General features: G+C 54.7%; 1 protein-coding gene across 5 annotated transcripts; it reads left to right on the forward strand.

Moving 5' to 3' along the window:
* Window positions 1-365: 365 nt before the first annotated feature.
* MED25 (mediator complex subunit 25) lies at window positions 366-17,972 on the forward strand. Of its 5 annotated transcripts, none has more exons than XM_028129519.2 (18): window positions 366-569; window positions 665-710; window positions 1,239-1,363; window positions 7,154-7,252; window positions 7,584-7,704; window positions 7,932-8,094; window positions 8,211-8,341; window positions 8,631-8,718; window positions 8,816-9,009; window positions 9,356-9,487; window positions 9,931-10,016; window positions 10,090-10,147; window positions 10,342-10,449; window positions 12,782-12,970; window positions 13,360-13,431; window positions 13,519-13,737; window positions 14,040-14,220; window positions 16,180-17,972. In XM_028129519.2, exons 1-18 carry the CDS (start codon window positions 436-438, stop codon window positions 16,422-16,424), a joined length of 2,391 nt encoding a protein of 796 aa, XP_027985320.1. In that variant the 5' UTR covers window positions 366-435; the 3' UTR covers window positions 16,425-17,972. The 5 variants fall into 5 exon arrangements, with proteins under 5 accessions (XP_027985320.1, XP_027985321.1, XP_027985323.1 ...); XM_028129520.2 differs by having other exon boundaries at window positions 9,359-9,487; XM_028129522.2 differs by lacking the exon at window positions 16,180-17,972 and adding an exon at window positions 14,689-14,822.
* Window positions 17,973-21,251: the final 3,279 nt, after the last annotated feature.

Here is a 21,251-nt window from a genome sequence, read left to right on the forward strand (position 1 = left end):
TTGAGAGTAGAGTCAGAACGAGAGCCCGCTCAAACATGACGGCCCACGGTGCCGCTTTCAATGTATTTCGCTCTCAACAGTCCTACCAATGATTCATTCTTTCACATCAGGCCCCAGAGGCGTTCGCTATGCCCATTCTGAGCCTTGCACCCGGTGGGTGAGAACGGAGCAACCGATCCGCCCTGGGTGCCCCGCACTAACAAGGCAACGGGCGCGTCCCCAGCGGCGCACAGCCTCCCGGCGCGGGTGCACGCGCAGCGCAGGCGCACAGCCTCCCGGCGCGGGTGCACGCGCAGCGCAGGCGCTCCCCCTCCCGGCGCGGGTGCACGCGCAGCGCAGGCGCTCAGCCTTTCGGCGCGGGTGCACGGACAGCGCAGGCGCACTTCCGCTCAGCTCGCGGAGGCTTCTGCCGCGGTGGCGTCTAGCTCGCGGGGAATGGTCCCCGGGTCCGAGGGCCCGGCTCGCGCCGGGGGCCTGGTAGCTGACGTGGTGTTCGTGATTGAGGGCACAGCCAACCTGGGGCCCTACTTCGAGGGCCTCCGCAAGCACTACCTGCTCCCGGCCATCGAGTGAGTACCATTTCCACAACTCCAGCCCCGCCCTCCGACTTTCGTTTTTCACAGCCACTTGCCTGACCCCGACTTTTCACCTCCGACCCTCACAGGTATTTCAATGGTGGTCCTCCCGCCGAGACGGACTTCGGGGGAGACGTGAGTCTTGGGACTCCTGGGTCTGAGGGAGGAGGGGCTGGAGTCCGGACCCCTGGGTCTGAGGGAGGAGGGTCTGGGGGCCGGGACTCCTGGGTCTGAGGGAGGAGGGCCTGGGGGCCGGGACCCCTGAGTCAGAGGGAGGAGGGGCTGGGGGCCTGCACTCCTGGGTCAGAGGGAGGAGGGGTTGGGGGCCGGGACCCCTGGGTCTGAGGGAGGAGGGTCTGGGGGCCGGGACTCCTGGGTCTGAGGGAGGAGGGCCTGGTCCCCTGGGTCTGAGGGAGGAGGGCCTGGGGGCCGGGACTCCTGGGTCTGAGGGAGGAGGGGCTGGGGGCCTGGACTCCTGGGTCTGAGGGAGGAGGGTCTGGGGGCCTGGACTCCTGGGGCTGAGGGAGGAGGGGCTGGGGCCTGCACTCCTGGATCAGAGGGAGGAGGGGCTGGGGGCCGGGATTCCTGGGTCTGAGGGAGGAGGGGCGGGGCCACTACTTTCTCTGAGGTCGCAGATGAAGAGCCCCTCTCCTCCTCTCCTAGTATGGGGGCACCCAGTACAGCCTCGTGGTGTTCAACACGGTGGACTGCGCTCCCGAGTCCTACGTACAGTGTCACGCTCCCACCAGCAGCGCCTATGAGTTTGTCACCTGGCTCGATGGCATTAAGTGAGCTTTTCCCTGTGCTTGGGGTGGGGAGGGGGACCCTGTGAGGGACGGTGAACGGGTGGTGGCTGGGGTCACACTGGGTGGCTGAAAGGCCTGAGTGTGTGTTTGGGGAATTGTGGTTTTTTTTTCATAAGTGACTTCCGTGGTGGGTTCTGTGCACTTGGTGATTTTGCCATTTGGTTTGGAAGTAGAAACACTTGCCTCAAGGCGGCCTTGAGCTCCAGGACCCCCTTGGCACTCCGTGTGTGATTCTCCCCTTTCTGTCTGCCGTTCCTCATCTCTACGCCAGTCCTCCTTTTTCAGGGCTCATTGAAGCCCGAGTGCTGGGGGCAGGGGCTAGGCCTGGACGGGTCCCTCTGTGCTTTGAATGGAATTTCGTTAGTTCACATTGCAGACTCCTGCAGGTGCACACAGCCTGGAGCCCAATCACAGCTGTACCTCAGGGGAAGTCCCAGACCAGGGGTCCCTGTCGTCTCTGTGCCTAATGTAACTATCTTTAAGGGGGGTGGGTGTGTTAATAAGACAGACGGTTCCTGACTTCAGATTTTTTCCACTTTATGATGGTGCAACAGCGATAGGCATTCAATAAAAACCAGCCAGGTAAAGCTATATGTCCGGGAGGTTAAATGCATTTTGAACTTGGGATATTTTCAACTGACGATGGTTTTCCTTGGATGTAAGTTCAGGAGCATCTGTGCTTGTATTAGTTACTTGTTGTACTACTTATCCGTTGACGTGTAAGAGGTTACCCCAAGACTTAGTGGCATAAAAACAAACATGTATTATCTCATGCAGATTCTGTAAGAAACTCAGGGGTAGCTTAGCTGGATAGTTCTTGCTCAGGGTCTCACATGAAGTTGCAGTCACCAGAGGTTTGATTGCTTCTCGGAGGATCCGTTTCCCAGGCGGCTCACGCTGTGACTTAGGCTGGAGGGCCCACAGCCTTGCTGGCCGTTTGCCACAAGGGCTCCTGTCCGCCCAACATGGCAGCTGGCTTTCCTCAAACAGCAGCCCACCAGAGAGAGCAAAGAGGAAGCCATTTTTAAAATCAAGTCTTGGAAGTCATACATCATCACTTCTGCCTCATTTCTGTTTGATGCACAAGTCAGTCGTAGTCATTGTTTGAGGGGGTGGGCATACTAAGGCGCGTGAGGAGCAGGAGGAGGAGATCGGGGGGCCTGGCTACCATGACTTCATAGGGATGCATTGGGGATGAAATGAGTTGATGATTTAAATCAGTGCCTGACGTGTATTAAGTGCTACCCGAGTGTTTGCTGTTATTTTGTGTCTCAGTTTCTTGGTTTGCAAATGGATGGCAGTAGTTCGTATCCCTGTGTTGTTGGGAGGATCCCAGGAACTAGTCTTTGTCCTGTGTTAAGCTCGGGTCTGGTCTGTGGTCAGAGCCCGTGAAACAGCACCCTTCATTACATTCCTTCAGCAAATGTTTGCTTTGTTCCGGGCCGTGTGCTGGACTGGGTGCTGAAGGCTCAGTGGACAGGTGACGCCTGTTCTTCCTTCGTGGTCAGGGTAGAGCAGTGGTTTTCCACCTCTGTGCTGTTGGTGCAGATGATTCCTTGTTATGGGTGCTGTCTTGTGCGTCATTCAGCAGCACCCTTGGCCTCTACCCACCAAATGTCAGCCACTTCCCTCCAAACTGTGACAAACCAGAATGTCTTCAGACATTGTCAAATGTCCCTGGGGGTAAAATCAACCCCAGGTGAGAGCAGCTGGGCTAGACTGTGGTAGGTAAGACATGAACAGTGTTAAATGGGGTTCCTTGGGGCCTGAGTCCAAGTCTGATGTCCCTCAATTTCTAGCACAGGAGGCCTGGCACAAAGGGAGTGAATGAATTAATTCCCAGAATGCACTTCATCCTCTGACTCCCTGGTAAACTATAGGCTTCCAGACCCAACTCCAATGCCCCTTCCCTGATTCTGACAAGCAGCCAGTTGCTCCCTCTTTTGCCCCCATTACTTCAAGGTGTTCACTTGTCACAGCCCCACACCCATCTTTGGATTGTGAATGTCCAGGACCCTGGGTGTTTGCTTCCAGCTGGGGCCTGGCACCCAGAGGCCTCAGGAAACCTTGGCTGAACAAATGAATGAGTGAAAGCTATAGGAAGGATAATCACCAAGAGACCAAGTCTTCTGATGGGTGTTGAAGTATCGGGAAAAGCAGTCAAACCCCCTTAATTAAAAATTTCAAGGGCACTAGGAAGCTAAGAGAGAGATGTTTTCTTTATATGTATAAATATACATATACTTTTTTATCGATTGATTTTTCATTTTTAAAGCTTTATTTATTGATTGATTTTAGCGAGAGAGGAAGGGAGAGACAGAGACACACTGATGTGTTGTTCCACTTTATGCATCATTGGTTGGTTCTTGTATGTGCTCTGACTAGGGCTCGAATCCACAACCTTGGCCTATCGGGATGATGCTCTGACCAACCGAGCTACTAGGCCAGGGCCGGGACGTGCTTTCTGAATATCTTCATCACATATCCACCTTCCCCATTCAACTTAGATACACTGTGTCTTTAAGCAACTGAGAATGCTTTGTGTTTGTGTGCACACTGCAGAATCCTCCCAATCGGTTGATAAACATTTTAAGCTATTATTTGACATTCACTGTCGTCACTGTTTTTATCAAGTCCTATGTAACCATCTGAATTCAGTTTCTGAGATGCTCCAGGCAGGTCTGTAACAGAGATCACAAAGAGAGTCAGCAAGTTTTGTTCACACTTGGGGAAATCTTATCTTCTCGGGAAGGTCGGGAACTTCAGGAACAAAGCGTGCAGTGTGACTTTTGAAACGGCCTTGGTTTGGGAAGATTCATTTCTGATGTTACATTTCCTGTCTTACAAAAGAGGCAGTTTCCCCCCTCCTACGGCTTGTGACTCAGGTCAGAAAGAAGACCTTAGAAGGAAAAGAGCCCTTGCAATCTTCCCCATGGTCCTGTGACAGTCATTCGTTCATTCATTCATTCAGCAGACATTTGTAGAGCAAACTGTCCTAGGCACTGAGGAGTCAGGCACGCAAGACAGGCAAGGTCCTGACCCTCTCGGGCGGGGGACCTGGCTCGCAGGGAGCCCTCAGTCAGGGCTGGCTGCTGATCACATTCATTCATTGGACCTGTACCTCCGGGGCCTCCGGGGACCTACTAGCTGGTGAAAGTGGGCAATGCAGATTTTGAGGTTATGACATTGGGCGGGACAAACGGGGCAAGTGAGAGGGCAAGGAAGCAGTAAAAGTCAGAGCACCCAGAGTGCTTTCAGTTTGTTTTTCATTTACTTCGTGTCTGTGTCAGCGGGGTTATTTGGAGATAAAGTGTATCATAGATTTTATATTTATTTATTTTTAAAATTTTAATTCAGAGAGGAAGGGGGAGGGAGAGAAACATCAATGATGAGAGAGAATCGTGGATCGGCTGCCTCCTGCACACCCCACACTGGGGATTGAGCCCACAACCTGGGAATGTGCCCTGACCAGGAATCGAACCGTGACCTCCTGGTTCATAGGTTGACACTCAATCACTGAGCCACGCCGGCTGGGCTTCTCCCTCCCCCCGCACTGATTCAGAGAGGGAGAGGAATGGAAACATCAATGATGAGAGAGAATCCTTGATCTGTTGCCTCCTGCAACCCGGGCATGTGCCCTGATGGAGAATCGAACTGTGACCTCCTGGTTCATAGATGGACACTCAGTCACTAAGCCATGCTGGCCGGGCAACTTTAGGATATTTAAAACATTTTACAACTGACCGTATTTTTCCTTGCTCCTCATTTTCAAGTTGTTCTCATTTCTTGGGCAGAATATTTGTTACAAATCTTTCTCTGAGTTGGTAACAGATTGCTCATGCTCTGTGTTCAGTTAGGAACAACTTTTAGGATCTCAAAGTGGTTGGTTGGTCACACGTTCCCTCATAAATTACATTTTTAAATTGAGCTGAAATTTACATTGCAAAAGTAATCATTTAGAAGTGAATAATTCAGCTCGGCTGGTGTGGCCCAGTGGTTGAGTGTTGACCCATGAACCAGGAGGTCAGGGTTCAATTCCCCGTCAGAGCACATACCTGGGTTTTGGGCAGCTGACCAATGATTCTTTCTCATCACTATTGTTTCTATCCCCCTCTCCCTTTCCTTTCCTCTCTCTGAAATCAATTAAACAATAATAGCTCTAGCCGGTTTGGCTCAGTGGATAGAGTGTCGGCCTGCAGACTAAAGAGTTGCAGGTTCGATTCTGATCAAGGGCACATGCCTGGGTTGTGAGCTCGATCCCCAGTGGGGGGCGTGCAGGAGGCAGCCGATCAATGATTCTCTCTCATTGATGTTTCTCTCTCTCTCTTCCTCTCCCTTCCTCTCTGAAATCAATAAAAATATATTAACAACAACAACATATAAAACTGAACAATTCAGTGACATTTAGGTACATTCACAATGTTGTGCAACCACTGCCCCTGTCTAGTTCCAAAACGTTTTCATCATCAAAAGGAGAACTCGTGTGCATAGAGGGATTGCTCCCTGTCTCTTCCCCACCCCACCCCCCCCCAGCACCAGCCCGGGCACTTGAGGGTTGAGTCTCAGGCCCACAAAACGGTGGTTTGACTCCTTTCAGAACAGCAAGCTGGCATTTAGGTGGATCCAGGGTTGGCTCATTCACTAGGGTCTGTCCCAGCTAGGTGGTGTTAAAATTCCTGTGTGAAACAGGGTCTTGGTGGTGAGGAAGAGGAGGATTGGGGGGCCGTGGGCGGGCTGAGCGCCCTGAGGGGAAAGGACGAGGTCACTGAACTCTCAGGGTGGATTGGGGCACAGGGGGAGAGCCTGCAGCTGGGAAGAGCTCGGGGAACGTGGCCGTGGAGACCCTCCGCCAGGCGGCCAGGATGCTCTCTGATTCAGCGGGTTTCTGAGACCCTGGGTGTCCTCGGGCACATTCCTAGTGATGGCTCCGTCCAGTCGGTCTCCTTCCCTGACCTGCCGTAAAGAACTACTAAACAAAAAAATGTAAAGTTGAAAAAAAATTAAAAAAAAAAAAAAAAGAACTACTAAACACTGGTGGCTCAGAACAGCGGGATGTGGTGTCGCAGGTCAGGAGCCAGGAGTCCGAGCTCAGGGCTGGGCAGGGCCTGATGCTCTCTGGAGCCTTCCTGTCTCTTCCAGCTCTGGTCACCCCAAACATTGCTTGCTTGGTGGCAGTGTCACGCGAGTCTCCACATGGTGTTCTCCCTGTGTCTCTACGTTATCTTTTCCTCTAAGCGTGTCTGTCTGTGTCCCAATTCCCCCTTTTTATAAGACACGGGTCATATTGGATGCGGGCCCAGTGTGGCCTGAGCACCTCTGTGAAGGTCCTGTTTTCAGATAACATGCATTCTGAGGAACTGGGGTTAGGACCTCAACACGTCTCTTCCTGGGGACACAATTCAGCCCATAACACTGGGAGGAGAGGGGCCTCTCTTCCAGGCTGGGAAGGTGAGGCTGGGGCTGGTTTGAAGATGGAGAGATGGCCCCGAGGCGGGAGGTGCACAGGGATGGGGATCCCGGACCCTTTCCCTGGTCCATCCTCTGATGGGGCCTCTTCTCGGAGAGACTCCCTCGCAGGAGATGACACATGTCCCCTGTCCCCATTCTTTGGCCTGGCACTGCCAGCACTGGGGACAGAGCAGGGAACGCAACAGTGTCCCCAGCCCAAGGCGCACAGTCCAGTGCTGGGTAGGGGTGGCACGGGTGCAGGTTCTTAAGTGTGGCCTGGGGGCTGCAGGGACCCCTGAGGGCTGACAGCCTGGCTTCGTGCAGGTTCATGGGCGGGGGTGGCGAGAGCTGCAGCCTCATCGCGGAAGGCCTCAGCACGGCCCTGCAGCTGTTCGATGACTTCAAGAAGATGCGAGAGCAGATGTGAGTGCACCCGGTGTGGGGTCTGTCCCGTGTTGGTCTCTGTCCACTTGGCTCAGAACCCCCTTTGCCTGTCGCAGGACTCCACCCCCATCTCACATTGGGGTGTTAGGGCTGGGAATCGGGAAGGGGTGTCGGGCTCCTATCTCCCCTGTGTGCTGTCTGACTTGGGGTCAGTCTGGGACCTCAGAGCCTCAGTGTTCTCAGCTGTAAAGTGGGCCATTCCTCCTGACTTCCCGTGGGGCGGAGTCCTTGTACCTCTGCTGTGCGGGGTCTGGGTCCCTTTTCAGGGCCTTGTTGCCACCTGCTCCACATCTGTCCTTGTTCTCGGCAGTGGCCAGACACACCGCGTCTGCCTCCTCATCTGTAACTCGCCCCCATACCTGCTGCCCGCTGTTGAGAGCACCACGTACTCTGGGTGCACAACGGAAAGTCTCGTGCAAAAGATTGGGGAGGTGAGGACGCCCCGGTGTTGGGGGAGGAGGGCTGGGGCTGGACTTTCGGGTCACAGAATCCCCTGGGGCAGCTCATTTAGGTCTGGTGGTTCCCTGTCCCAAAGCCTGATGGGAATTTGGTTTTAGGGTCCGTGCCGTCCAGCGTCCAGCCACCTAGCAGGTGTGGGTAGTAGCCTGGGGGTTGGCTCCTGTGGCCCAGTCCTTACTACTTGTTCCCTCTCCTGCAGCGAGGGATCCACTTCTCCATCGTGTCCCCTCGGAAGCTGCCTGCCCTGCGGCTTCTGTTCGAAAAGGCAGCCCCCCCGGCCATGCTGGAGCCACTGCAGCCGCCAGCAGACGTGAGCCAGGACCCACGGCACATGGTGCTGGTGCGGGGACTCGTGCTACCAGGTGAGGCCCGCTCGCCGCTGCGGGATGGGGTTGTTCTCGCTGACCCACTCTGACTTGGATTTCCTTTCTCTCAAACCACTTCTCATGGGGCTCCCTTGTCCATCCTCGGCGCTCAGTTGGGGGTGGCTCGGCCCCAGGCCCCCTCCAGCCAAAGCAGCCGGTCTCCCTGCCTCCAGCTCCATCCTCGAGCGCTGCGCTCTCGGCAGCCCCCCAGCAGCCTCTGCCCTCCGTCCCCCAGCAGTACCAGGTACGGACACCACCAGGAAGGGACATGCTTCTGGGGCCTTGTGGGAGCCCTGCCCCTTGGAAGAGACCTGGTTGGATGCTGGGACTTGGGGAGTGATGGGCGTTTCCCTTGAGACGTGCAGAGGGTGGGACTCTTGGGGGGCGAGGAATCATGTCCCTGTGGGGCGATGGGAGTCATGAGCTCCTGTGATATTGGAGTCGGGGAGCCTGTGCCTTGTGGGGGGTGTGGCCCCATGTGACACCAGGACTGGGGTGCATGGTCCTCATCAGCCCGTCCCCTCCATTTCCAGGTGCCCGGGAACTTGAGCGCAGCTCAGGTGGCTGCCCAGAATGCAGTGGAGGCTGCCAAGAACCAGAAGGCTGGGCTGGGCCCGCGCTGTGAGTCCAGGGCCGACGATACAGGGCAGGGGTGGCGGGGGCGGCCAGACCTCTCTCCCAGGGCACCTGCCCCACCTCTTCCCTTGGTCTCTTGCAGTCTCGCCCATCAACCCTCTCCAGCAAGCGGCTCCAGGAGTGGGTCCCCCCTTCAGCCAGGCCCAGGCCCCTTCACTGCCACAGGGGCCACCTGGTGCCCCCAAGCCGTCTCCCACTTCCCAGCCCAACCTGGTCTCCACGGTGGCTCCTGTTCAGGGCCTGGCCCCCACTGCGCAGCCTGGGGCACCGTCCATGGTAGGTGTCTGTATGCCTCCCACTTGCTGCCGCTGCCCCGTCTGCCCCAGGCTAGCACAGTGCTAGCCGCCAGCAGACGTGAGCCAGGACCCACAATTTGCCTGCCTGAGGAGGGCCCAGGGCGTGGGTGTGGTTCCTGGTGGATGAAGACTATTCTGACGATCCCACGGGCTCCTGCTCTGAGTCCTGGAATCTTCCAGGACCAGAGTGTTTATATCCCAGGGATGGCCACGGGGACACAGAGGAAGAAGCCTTTGTCCAGTTTTTGCTGGCCTGTCTCTCTCTCAGGACAGCCCCTCCAAGGAGCTGGTCTGACCCCCACCCCACCCTCCTTTCTCCCTTCTAGCAGGCGGGCACGGTCGCCCCTGGTGGGGTGAGTGGCCCTTCCCCAGCCCAGCTAGGGGCCTCGGCCCTCGGTGGGCAGCAGTCCGTCTCCAACAAGCTCCTGGCCTGGAGCGGGGTCCTCGAGTGGCAGGAGGTGAGTTGGCTGGAGGAGTCCTGGGCAGGTGGATCATAGGGCCGGGCCTGGTGGAGGGCAGGGCGAGACCAGGGCCGCCACAGGGTCATGGACGTGTGGTCCCCAATTAGTCCCCAGGACGCCAGGTTCGGGACTAAGGAGGTGGTAAGAATTGTATTGCAGGTGAGGAACCGAGGCGTCTCAGATTCTGGGTACAGACGCACCCAGGGGTTGTGGCATGAAGGAGACAGAGGGTTGTGGGACTTGGGGCAAGAGGAAGAGCCCAACATTTGTGGAAGACTAGAGAATTGTGGGATTGATGGTACTAAGGAAGAGCCCAGGGTTCTTGGGACTGAAACTTGGGGAGATCCTGAGCTTTGGGGCTCCCAGGGTTGGGCAGGAGGGAGTGAGGGGACTGAGACTTGGGCCCCTCTGGCTGTGATATGCCTCTCTTTCCCCCTCAGAAACCCAAACCTGCCTCCGTGGACGCCAACACCAAGCTGACGCGGTCACTGCCTTGCCAGGTCTACGTCAATCACGGCGAGAACCTGTAGGTGACGGTCAGGGGGTGTGGTGGGCTGGGGTTTGCATCCTCCTGACACCTCTCTTCGCATCGCCCCCAGGAAAACAGAGCAGTGGCCCCAGAAACTGATCATGCAGCTCATCCCCCAGCAACTGCTGGTGAGTGGCAGGCGGGAGCAGCCCCAACCCCTGCCCATTCCCTCTTCCCTCATCCCTCCCCTCTTCCCTCATTCCTCCCCTCTTCCCTCCTCCCTCCCCTCCTCCCTCATCCCTTCCTTCTTTCCTCATCCCTCTCCTGCCCCTTCCACCTGTGCTCCCCTCACTTCCCCACTCAACGTGCTGTGTCTCCCCAGACCACGCTGGGCCCTTTGTTCCGGAACTCAAGGATGGTCCAGTTCCATTTCACCAACAAGGACCTGGAGTCCCTCAAAGGCCTCTACCGCATCATGGGCAACGGCTTTGTGAGTCCCGGACCGGGGGAGACCCGGGGTGCTGACTCTGTTCCGGTTGGTGGGCTTTGCGAGCTTGGCCTGCTCAGCCTTCTTCCAGAGCCTCAGCTCGCTTTATAACTATAATATGTGCCAGGCGGGATTCCGTTCCATGTTACAGTGTGACAGGAGCAATTGGGAAGAAGTTGGCTCTGACAGGTGTACTGGGTGTATTGGTTTTCTGGGGCTGAGAACAACAGAAGTTTATTCTCACAGTTCTGGAAACCAGCAGTCCGAAATCCAGGGTCAGCGGGGCAGGACCCCTCATGGCCTCTTGCAGCCTGCAGCCCCGGCGTTGGCTTCAGGCAGTACTACTCGTCTCTGCCTCCATCTTCACATGGCCAGCCTCTCACTGTGTCTGTGCCCATGCCTGCACGTGGCATTCTCCTCCCTGTGTGTGTCCTGCTTTCTTTCTTTTAATATAGCAAAGGGTGGAAATTTATCGAGAAACCAGCACAGACTCCCACGTAGGGAGGGGGAAAGAGTCCCCTGTCCTGCTGTCTCATACGGACACCAGGCATTGGATTAAGGCCCACTCTAATGACTTGTTTTAACTCGTCACATCTGCAAGGACCTTACTTCCAAATAAGGTCACATGTATTTTTGGAGGACAATTCAACTTACAGCACGGAGGGAGGTCTCCCTACATGGGAACAGATCCAGTTGTTTAGTACGTCCCGTGGACCCAGCACTTCTCCAGGAGAGGGAACTTTTGGAGGCTTACCTCATGGAATCCTCAGGAGCATTCTGCAGAGGCGATCCTCAGCGTTAGGAATGCTGCCAGCTACAAACAACACAAACCCAACCAGCAGAGTTTTTAGAACAAATAGATGATTGGGGTGGGGGCCTAGGACAGTTTTCTCTCTCATGTTCTGTGGGTAGACTGGGCTCAGCGGGCTAGTCTCGCTTGGGAACTTTTCTGGGGTTGTCATCAGATGATGGCTGAGAATAGTCATCTATCTGAAAGCTCAAATGGGCTAGAGGCTCAAGGTTCACTCACATAGTACAGGCTGTCGGCTCGGGGCTCAGCTCAGCCTGGCCCTCAGAGTGCCCACGTGGCCTCTGCATGTGACTTGGGCTTCCTCACAGCATGGCAGCTGGCTTCTGAGAAGGATGTCCCCAGAGTGAGCACCGTACAAGCAGGCATTTTTAAAAAAATCTATTTTATTGATTTTTTACAGAGAGGAAGGGAGAGGGATAGATTGTTAGAAACATCGATGAGAGAGAAACATCAATCAGCTGCCTCTTGCACCGCCCCCACTGGGGTTGTGCCTGCAACCAAGGTACATGCCCTTGACCGGAATCAAACCTGGGACCTTTCAGTCCACAGGCCGACGCTCTATCCACTGAGCCAAACCGGTCAGGGCCAGGCATTTGTTTTTGACACACAGCAGGACGTCCAGAGGCAGGCAGCTGTTGGAGTTAATTTTGTAGCCCCAGGATGTCTGGGCCAAGATTCTGTTGGCTTCTCTCTTATGGTCACAAGATGGTCTTGAAGCTCCAGGCATTTTGCGTGACTTGATGCAGGAAGGCAAGAAGAAAGTGTGGCATCCATCATGTATCCCTGTCTCTTCAGGAAAGCAGACACTTCCCCACGCCCCCAAGCAGGCTTCATCTCTGGGGCAGATGCAAGCCTCTAGGGCCTAGCAGGTGGGGAGGGCAGCTAGCAGGATCTGCCTCAGATGAGAAACCAAAGCTCAGAGAGGTAAACTCACTTGGCCAAGGTCCCAGAGGTGGCACTTCAACTTCGTCAGCCCCACCTCCCTCAAGAGCCCCTGTTCTGAGCTTCCGTGTATTATGGTCTCACTTCACGTTTGATAACGTTTTCTGGGCACTTGCTGTGTGTCCAGCTGCGGCCAGGTTGCCTGGTGTGCGTGGTGTGATGTTAGTGCTGTTGTCCTCCGTTCTCGCTGGCAGAGGCTGAGGCCAGGAAGGGTGTGGCTATCCCCTAAGGGTCTTGCATCCCTTGGGTCCGATGTGCTTCAGGTGCCCGCTCTGTGCTGAAGCCCCTTCCACTCAGCGTGAACCCTCCCAGCAGCCTCACGAGGTGGTGGTGGGGGGTCAAGGTTGCAGAGCCAGGACCCAGCCCCATGTTTGGGCCTGGCCCCGTCCTTCAGGGCTCTCCGCGCTCCTTTAAGCAACTCAGTTTGTTTCTGGAGCAACTTCAAGCAATGCTCCAGTCTCCTCAGTCTTTCACTGCAGAAATCTCGCCTCTTCTTGACTGCGGGGCTTCTAGGATCTTCTAGAACCGGGAGGGTGGAATACCTCCTGCAGGGTGTGACTGTTTCTGATTCTCTACCCCCAGGCGGGCTGCGTGCACTTCCCCCACACGGCCCCCTGTGAGGTGCGCGTGCTCATGCTCCTGTACTCGTCCAAGAAGAAGATCTTCATGGGCCTCATCCCCTACGACCAGAGCGGCTTTGTCAATGGCATCCGCCAGGTCATCACCAACCACAAGCAGGTGCAGCAGCAGAAGCTGGAGCAGCAGCGCGGGGTGAGCGATGCAGGTCCCTGTCCCGTCCCCCCCTTTTAGGGCCTGCCCACCTGGGCCCCAGAACTCATGACCAACCCCCAGGGACCTCTTGGGGCTCCAATACCAGCCACTTACTCCTCTCCCAAGACGCAGGCATCCAGCTTCAGTCCCATCCCCACATTTCTTTGCGACCTTTCTCTCCCGTTTCAGTGTCCTCGTGGAATCTCTAGGACACAGGCCCCTGCTGGGGACCTGGGAATGTAGTTTCCTTCCCAGACCCTCACCTTCAAAAAAACGTCCCCAGCTCCTTAAAGGTTCCCCTTCAGGGCTCAGATCTCTGACATGTGGAGTGATCCTCTCAGAGCCACTCCACACGCACTCAGCGACCTGCTCCTTCTCTCCCTGTACAGATGGGGGCGCAGCAGGCACCACCCGGGCTGGGCCCCATTCTGGAGGACCAGGCAAGGCCCTCACCGAATCTGGTGAGGACAAAGCCAGCAGGGTCAGGGTCAGGGCTGTGGAGGCCGAGGGGTCTGGAGTCTCTTGCTCACCCGCATTTCTTCCATTAGCTCCAGCTTCGTCCACCGCAGCCCCAGCCGCAGGGCACTGTGGGGGCCTCTGCAGCCGTAGGGCAGCCCCAGCCCCAGAGTGCTGCCCAGGCTCCCCCAGGCACTGCCCAAGGCCCTCCCGGAGCAGCTCCTGGCCCGCTCCCTCCTGGACCTATCCTTCGGCCCCAGAACCCTGGGGCCAATCCCCAACTGCGGAGCCTCCTCCTTAACCCACCGCCGGTGAGATTTGGGGTGAGGGCGGCAGCTGGGAACGTGGGTCCTGGGCCGTGACAGTTGTAGACCTTTCATCTCGGAGGAGGGAGGTTGGCTTGATAAAAGGTGTGAGTAGGGCCCCACCAAAGGCTCCAGCCCACCAGCTCCTGTCTGTGTGACTCCCATGGGCTTCTGCTGAGATTTCTTTGGAGAAAGACCCACACAAATGACTGGCTGAGACATGCTCTGAGCACTTTCTGTGCCAGAGGCTTCATGGTTGGGAGGGATCTCCTCACTGGGGCTTCTGAGCCACATTTTTGTTCTCCCAGCCCCAGACCGGGGTGCCCCCACAGCAGGCTTCCCTTCACCACCTCCAGCCACCAGGGGCCCCTGCACTGCTGCCCCCACCGCACCAGGGCCTGGGGCAGCCCCAGCTGGGACCCCCCCTCCTGCACCCGCCACCTGCCCAGTCCTGGCCTGCACAGCTTCCCCCGCGGGCTCCACTGCCAGGTAAGGAGGCCTGGGGGAGGCCAGGGTCTGGACTGAGTGTCCCAGCAGCCCCTGGGCTGTAGCCCTAAGATTACCAAGAGCTCCTGGGAAGTAAAGTCCTGGAATTCAAGAAGAGTGCATCCCTGCTTGGCTTTTGGGGCGTTCTGAGGGTCAGGGGACCAAAAACCTAGAGGGCAAGAGCTCTCCCCATGATCACTTTCCTGCGTGTTCTCTGGGGTTTGCTGGGAAATGTAGGCTTAGGGCCAGAGAGATATCTTGGGGGATGGGCTTCCAAAGGCATGTGGGAAACAGCACATTTATGGCCAGATGGGGCCAGAAAGCGCCTCTCATGGGTCCCCCCCAGGGCTTTCTAGACAACTTAGTGCCTTGGACTAAGTTGAGGAGGAGGGAGAAAGCAGCCCCAGGGCCCTTCAGGGCCCCAGGGACGACTGGGAGATGCAGTCCCTTCCCCACCGCCCCCCCCCCCAGGTCAGATGCTGCTGAGCGGGGGTCCCCGGGGCCCGGTCCCCCAGCCGGGCCTGCAGCCCAGCGTCATGGAGGACGACATCCTCATGGATCTCATCTGAACCCCCAACACCCAATAAAGTTCCTTTTAACACATGCCCCGGCTCCCGTCACTGTCGTCCCCCAGGACTGGGCAGGAGGAGACCGGGGGGGAGACATCTCTGTCCTTGTTCTTGCTTCAGCAGACATCCGAGGCCCAGGCTGGTGACGCCTGGCCTCGGCAGTGAGTCAGGCGGTCTGGTACAGCCTGGCTCGGGGAGACACAGAGGCAGGCAGGCAGGCACCAGGTGGAGAGGGGGTTCAGGCTCCAAACTGAGCAGCTTGAGGTTTGTCCTGGGGACACAAGAACCACAGAAGGCTATTAGCAGGGGACGGGCCTTGGTCTGCCAGGAGTCAGGAAAACGGAGGAGGCTGGGGGGATGGTTCAGGGGAGAGGAGAGTCCAGCGGAGAAGCTGGGCAGATTGGGGGCAGAAGGGGTGAGGCTGGGGACTGGTGTGCCATGTGAAGGAAGTTGGGGGTTTGGGGGCATTGAGGTGGGCTCTGGGACCTGCACTGGGTGCTGGTAGGTGGTGGGGCTTCTCTGAGTTAGGGGACTGGGGGGAGGAGCCAGTGCTGAATGCTAATGGTTTAAGGTATGTCCAAGTGACAGCTGCCATGGTGGGAGCTCATGACGTGTCCTTAGGAGATGTGTGTGTTTGGTGGTTGAAGTCACAGAGTGGACGAGATCACGTGTGGAAAGAGGTCCCAGTCGGAGACGTACCCTCAGGGGCTTTGATAGAGGGACAGTGGGGCTGTCCCTGGGATGGAAACCCAGCAGGAAGCAGTTTGGGATGTGGTGAGGCAAGGGACCTGAAGGGTATCCTCAGAGACATGTCCGGGGGCAGCTGGTAATAGGCCCAGGTGTGGGGCATGTGGGTGGTCTCCCTGGAGGCAGAGAGTCAGCTGTCTATTGTCAAACTCTAGACCAGTGTTGCTCAGAGCGTGGTCCACTATGGACCACCAGCATCCACATTGTTTGGGACTCTGGTTAACATTAGATTCCTGGGCCCTGTCCTGGGAGAGAGGTTGCAATATGGTGGCCCATGGGCCACTCTACAGATGGGTTTTGTTTGGCCTTCCCTGTGTTAGCATACGTGGTATTTTTTTCCTAAAGAGTTAGTTGTAAAAATCAGGGTAATTCTTTCTCTCTCACACACAGACACACACACAAAATCTATAGTCTTGGCTTCTCTTGACAAGTCAGGAGATCTGGCACCCCTGGCCTGCCCTGTTGCCTAGCAACAAGAGGCTGGAGCTGCCCCTTTCGATGGGGCGTGTGCTCTCTAATTCGCCACAGTCCCCACCACTCCCTCTTGGCTCTCCCACCTTTGTCACTGGGCTTGCCCCGTGGTTGTTCCTGTGGTAGTGTGCAGAGGAAAGTGAAATCTTTCTTGTACCCATGTCTCTATCAAAAGTGGCACAACCAAAGAGAGAACGAGAGGGCCCCGTGTTTCGAAAAAAATGGGAGCGAGACTATTTCTTTGTGGAAGTGAAGAACATGCCTACGTGTTTAATATGCAAAAAAATCATGTCTGTGTTGAAAGAGTACAACCTGAAACGTCATTATGAATCAAAGCACAGTAAGAACTTCGACCAGTATACAGACCAGACGCGAGATGCGGTCCTCAGTGAACTGAAAAAGGGCCTCAAGTGTCAGTAGGGTTGGGAAAGCCAACCATAGAAATGACGTGGCTGCCACGTGCAGTCTCACAACGATGTGAAGAGAAGTACCCGGGCATTAAAACCTCCGACACACGGCGAGTTCATAAAGGAGCAGAAGGACGTGTCCTGGACAGAAGCACATCTGTTTGGGCCATTATTTAAGTCGAACAGGCGTTTATTTGCATTGTACGGTGTGTTGAAGAGAAATCAGAAGATTGACAAGTCCAGTTGCTCGAAAGAGTCAAATCTATTGTGTGGCCTTTTCTCTTTCTGCGCATGAACTACTTCCACCCAGTTAGCTTTATTTATTTGTGAAGTTTGAGAATTTTCATGTGACCGAAGAAGTCTGTGACATGGTGCCAGGGCAGGCCCCACACTGGGAAATGGCTTATTTTTGTGTATTTGCAGAAATGAGAAGTTTTACATAGACAGGTCCGAATTCCTAAGCACAGCCGCAGACAGTTGTGGGAATGTAATGATCTATGTCACAGGGGAACTGGTCAGGACTCCACAATCCAAGGTGGCAACGTTTGGTGAGGACAGTCAGGTGATTGTATCAGTCACCTGGAACTGAATTGTGCAAAGAAAGTCAGTGGAACACACCGTGATCGCCCTTGATGCGCTTCTGTACGTTAATCACAGGCAAGTTGATGGTGAACTTGAGCCAGTGCATTCCACAGAAGCTCTATGACCTGGTCGTCACATGATGTGTGGAAGAAGTCAGAACTCTTGCAACCAATCTACTTGGTTCATTTCCGATGAGGCAAAAGCCACACCTTGGTTTCCCTGTGAAAGTTGATCAAAGACTTTGGGTCAAGGTTATGACCCTTCTGAACACTTTTTCTGCGCAAGAACATTCACAAACAGCTACTTGAATGTATGATCATGTTTGCCCAGTCCTGGCAAAAACGGGAAGCCATAAGCAAGGAATATTCTGACTCCGTTTCCTTTGCTGCAGTTGGTTTTCCAGAAATGAAAGACATGACCCGGGCTGTACTTACCCAAATTGTGGGGTTGAAGACCAAATTCCCCCGAAGGCTTTCTGCATCCAGACTCTGTGAGAATGGACTGATACTGTCAGGTTGCCTTTGCTGGTCAATGCTGGTCGTGTGAATGCAGACCACACAGAGTAGTTACGGAACCACAGTGCAATAGGGGTTCTGCCGGGGGTCTCAGCCCCGCAGCTCTCCGGTAGCCGTCCTGAGTCTCCACGTTCGGAGGTACCCACGTTGGTGAAAGGCGGTTTTCCGTTACGAAACTGAGTCACATTAAACACCGCTCCCAGGATTCAAGGTTGAATTCTTGAGTGCTCATCCCACCGCGCCCCCGGGCCTGACGCTGCCTTCTCGGCGCGGAAGGCATAATGTCAGCCTTCTGGCTTCCAACTCAAAGGAGCAAAAGAATTACAAAAGAGAAAATTTTAATAATTAGATCTATTTTTCAATTTGTATTTTTTCAACTTTGAATTTGAAATATAAACTCCAGTACCAAACATGTTTGTATTATGTTCCATGCATTCACCATAGTTCAGTAAAGATGCAATTTGATTATATTTCTGGCCGTTGACTTTTCTTATACCTGGCTAGTTCACTCATTTATGTGGCCTGCCTGGCTCCTGTAGGTATTTGAGTTTCTGATCCCTGCCCACAACTGTTGAGTTGAGTCTGGGGGAGGGAGGGAGGAGGGAAGGCTGGGGACTTGGAACAACTCCCTAGGTGATTCCCACACCAACGAAATGTGGAGTAGGAGACACTGGTGATAATTGATGAGGGAAAGTGGGTGTGGTTTCCCAGACTGTGTGTAGCAGGGGTTTCTGAAAACTCAGATGGCTTCACGGACCAGGCAGGTGATGGAAATGTGTGAAGCGGACGGGTGTAAGACGGTAGGGAATGATGGGGATTGTGGCGAACTTGGAGAGTGCTTGCCCCGCCCAAAGGCATTCAAATTAAAGACAAAACACACTGAGGACCAAACAAAAATCTGCTGGTGGGTCTAATGAGGCTGCTGGGCTGCCATTTGCGACCTCTGGAAGAAGGAGAAGACGTGAGGACAAGTACAGAGCCCCGAGAAAGACCCACGGGTGAGGGTCAGGCAGGGAGGGACCCAGAAGACACGAGACCAGGCAAGAGTGTGCCGGAAGCTTGAGCGTTTCTGAAAAGAGAGTGATGGACAGTGTCCAAAGCTGCCAACGGAGGACAGTGGAGAGCAGCCAGCGCTGTCTCCACTGGGGTGGAGGGCACCCTGCAGGGAAACCCAGGTTTGGGTCCAGGACACACTGAAGGAGAATAAATGTTTCCAAACGCTGGTTTGGTCGTCTCGAGCCAGGGAGGCCCTCTGGACCTCAACCCCCAGTTAGATGAACCTGAGGGACTGTCGGGCTGGTCTCGGGCCCATATTCTCAGGGAGACGCAGGAAGAAGCCCAGGGTTAAGATGCCCAAAGAGCCAGGAGAGATCTAGACACAACTCCCTCCCCATTTCACAGTCCAGGTGAGGACGTCGGGCGGAAGTGCTTGGCGTGCCTGTTGGAGCCAGTCAGTGCCAACAGAGCAACTCTTTTCGGGACGTTTTTCTCTGAGTGCCAGGTATCGATAAAACTGTGTAAGTGTAGAAATCAGCAAAAACCTTAGAACAGGAAGGTAAAAATTCCAGGTCCAGCACCGATGAGCTCTGTGGCTTTGGGCAGTCCTTTTGCCTCTGGGCCTCAGTTTCCCCATATGTCAAGAAGTGACTTCCCTGTAGGATTGGCCACCTGGCAGGCTCAGCACGATCGCCCGCAACAGAGAGCTGCTATTAGCCACTGCTGTCATCACTGGCCCAAAACACTCTTAGAAGGCAGGTGTGCTGGGCAAAACTTGTCAGAATCACCAGAGTGTCCCTGAAGGTTGTAACTGGGCCAGTGAATGACTGGAAACCTTTCTTTTTATTTATTTATTTATTTTTTTAAGAGAGAGAGAGAGACAGAGACAGATATCGATTGGTTATTCCACTTAGTTATGCACTCGTTAGTTGATTCTTGCATGTGTTTGGGAATCAAACCCACAACCTTGGCATATCAGGACTATGCTCTTACCAATGGCTCCCTGGCCAGGGCCCAGAAACCTTTCATTTTTGACCAGTCTGCTTTTTGTCCATGTATCCAGAGCTGGAAGCAAGACTGAGAAATGGCCCTGGCTAGGTGGCTGGGTGGCTGGGTGGCTGGGAGCGTCGTCCCATGAACCAAAAGGTTGTATGTTCAGTTCCTGGTCAGGGCACATGTGTAGGTTGCAGCTTCAACCCCCCGTCAGACTGTGTACAGGAGGCAACCAATTGATGTTTCTCACATCTGGATGATTCTCTCTCTCTCTCTCTCAAATTAAAAAAAAAAAAAAAGACTGAGAAATGCATGAGACTTTTCCCAAAGGAGCAGATCTGGCAAAAGTGGCAGAACATAAATTGAAAAAAAAATTTAAGGCAAAAATGCTAAAACATCAATGCGCTAATAGTTGTGAACCTGTCTTGGGTGAGAAAAATGCCCACGCTCTGCCTCTCTGAAGAGAAATTATGAGAAAAGAGACACCTTCTAAAAAGGTGTGTTTGTCTCAAGGTACACAGAACTCACTCATATAGGTTTTCCCACCATCTTGGGGATTTTATAAAATTAATACTAAAAATATATTGAGTTACACACACGTTCAGTTTCATAAAGATGAGAAAGCACCCACGTGTGTAGAACAAAAAGCGAAAGACCTTTCCTCCCACCCCTGCCCCAAGCACACTGAACAAGCCGCTCTTCCCAGAGGCAGGTCCGTCAGTTTGGCGTTGGAACTACATGCATGCGGTTGTAGACACACTTAGAGTTTCTTACATGTTTTACATAAGTGGGTCATGTCTATGTTGACCTTTATTTTGCTTTTGTTTTCCCAGTCGAGTAATGGCCAACCATTCATGTCATTACATGTGACTCCCCTGTTTACACGGTTGCCATTGGCCGTGATTAGAGGGACACATTCCATTTCCACAAACCATCCCGTCTGTATGAGCTCCGTCGCCGTGTAACAGGCCCCACCACTCAGTGGCTGAAAACAACAGGTGTGGATAGTCTCACAGTTGCTCTGGGTCAGGGAGTCAGGCACAGCTTCGCTGGGGCCTCTGGCTCAAGGTCTCTCTCAAGGTTGTAGTCAAAGCTCAGCTGGGGGAGGGCCCACTTCCAAGCTCACTCCAGCGCGCTGGCGGGATTCACTTCTTCCCAGGAGACTGGCCTCGGGGCCTCGGGGCCTCCCTCCCTCTCGTGCCCTGTAGCCTCTTCATGGGGCAGCTCATCCCCCAGGTGGGCTGGCTTCTCTAGAAGTGGGAGAGGGCACCCCGGATGGAAGCTGCAAGCTTTTCGAGTCTTAGTCTTGGAAGTGCTAGGCCATCACTTTTGCGGTATTTTGTTCATTACAAGTCACTAGGTCCAGCCCACACTGAAGCTGAGAGGATTAAGGGTGTAATACCAGGAGGTGGGGACCATGGGGTCTTCTTGGAGGCTGCTTGCCACACACTGTGGGCATTTGGCTAGCTGTGCAGTTTTTCACTATTATAAAAAACTAGAGGCCTGGTGCACGAATTTGTGCACAGGTGGGGTCTTGCAGCCCACAGGCAGGCCAGGGGGAGGGGACTTGAGAGGTTGGCTGACTTACCCCGCCCCCTGTTGGGGTGGTGGGGGCCAACCAGGGGTGGGGCCGGCCGGGGAAAGGAGCCCCGGGTGGTTGGTGGGTTGACCCTGCCCTCTGGTCAAACTCTGGTTGAACTCCCAGTCAAGGGGACAATTTGCATATTACCCTTTTATTATATAGGATGCTGCAG

This window comes from Eptesicus fuscus, chromosome 21 (assembly GCF_027574615.1).
Source record: "Eptesicus fuscus isolate TK198812 chromosome 21, DD_ASM_mEF_20220401, whole genome shotgun sequence".
Classification (NCBI taxonomy): Eukaryota; Metazoa; Chordata; class Mammalia; order Chiroptera; family Vespertilionidae; genus Eptesicus; species Eptesicus fuscus.

Coding starts and splice junctions, on each gene's coding strand:
- MED25 (XM_028129519.2), top strand. CDS start 436: ATGGTCCCCGGGTCCGAGGGCCCGGCTCGCGCCGGGGGCCTGGTAGCT. Junction 8,095..8,210: donor GCGGGGACTCGTGCTACCAG/GTGAGGCCCGCT, acceptor CTCGGCGCTCAG/TTGGGGGTGGCTCGGCCCCA. Junction 12,971..13,359: donor AGCTGGAGCAGCAGCGCGGG/GTGAGCGATGCA, acceptor CTCCCTGTACAG/ATGGGGGCGCAGCAGGCACC.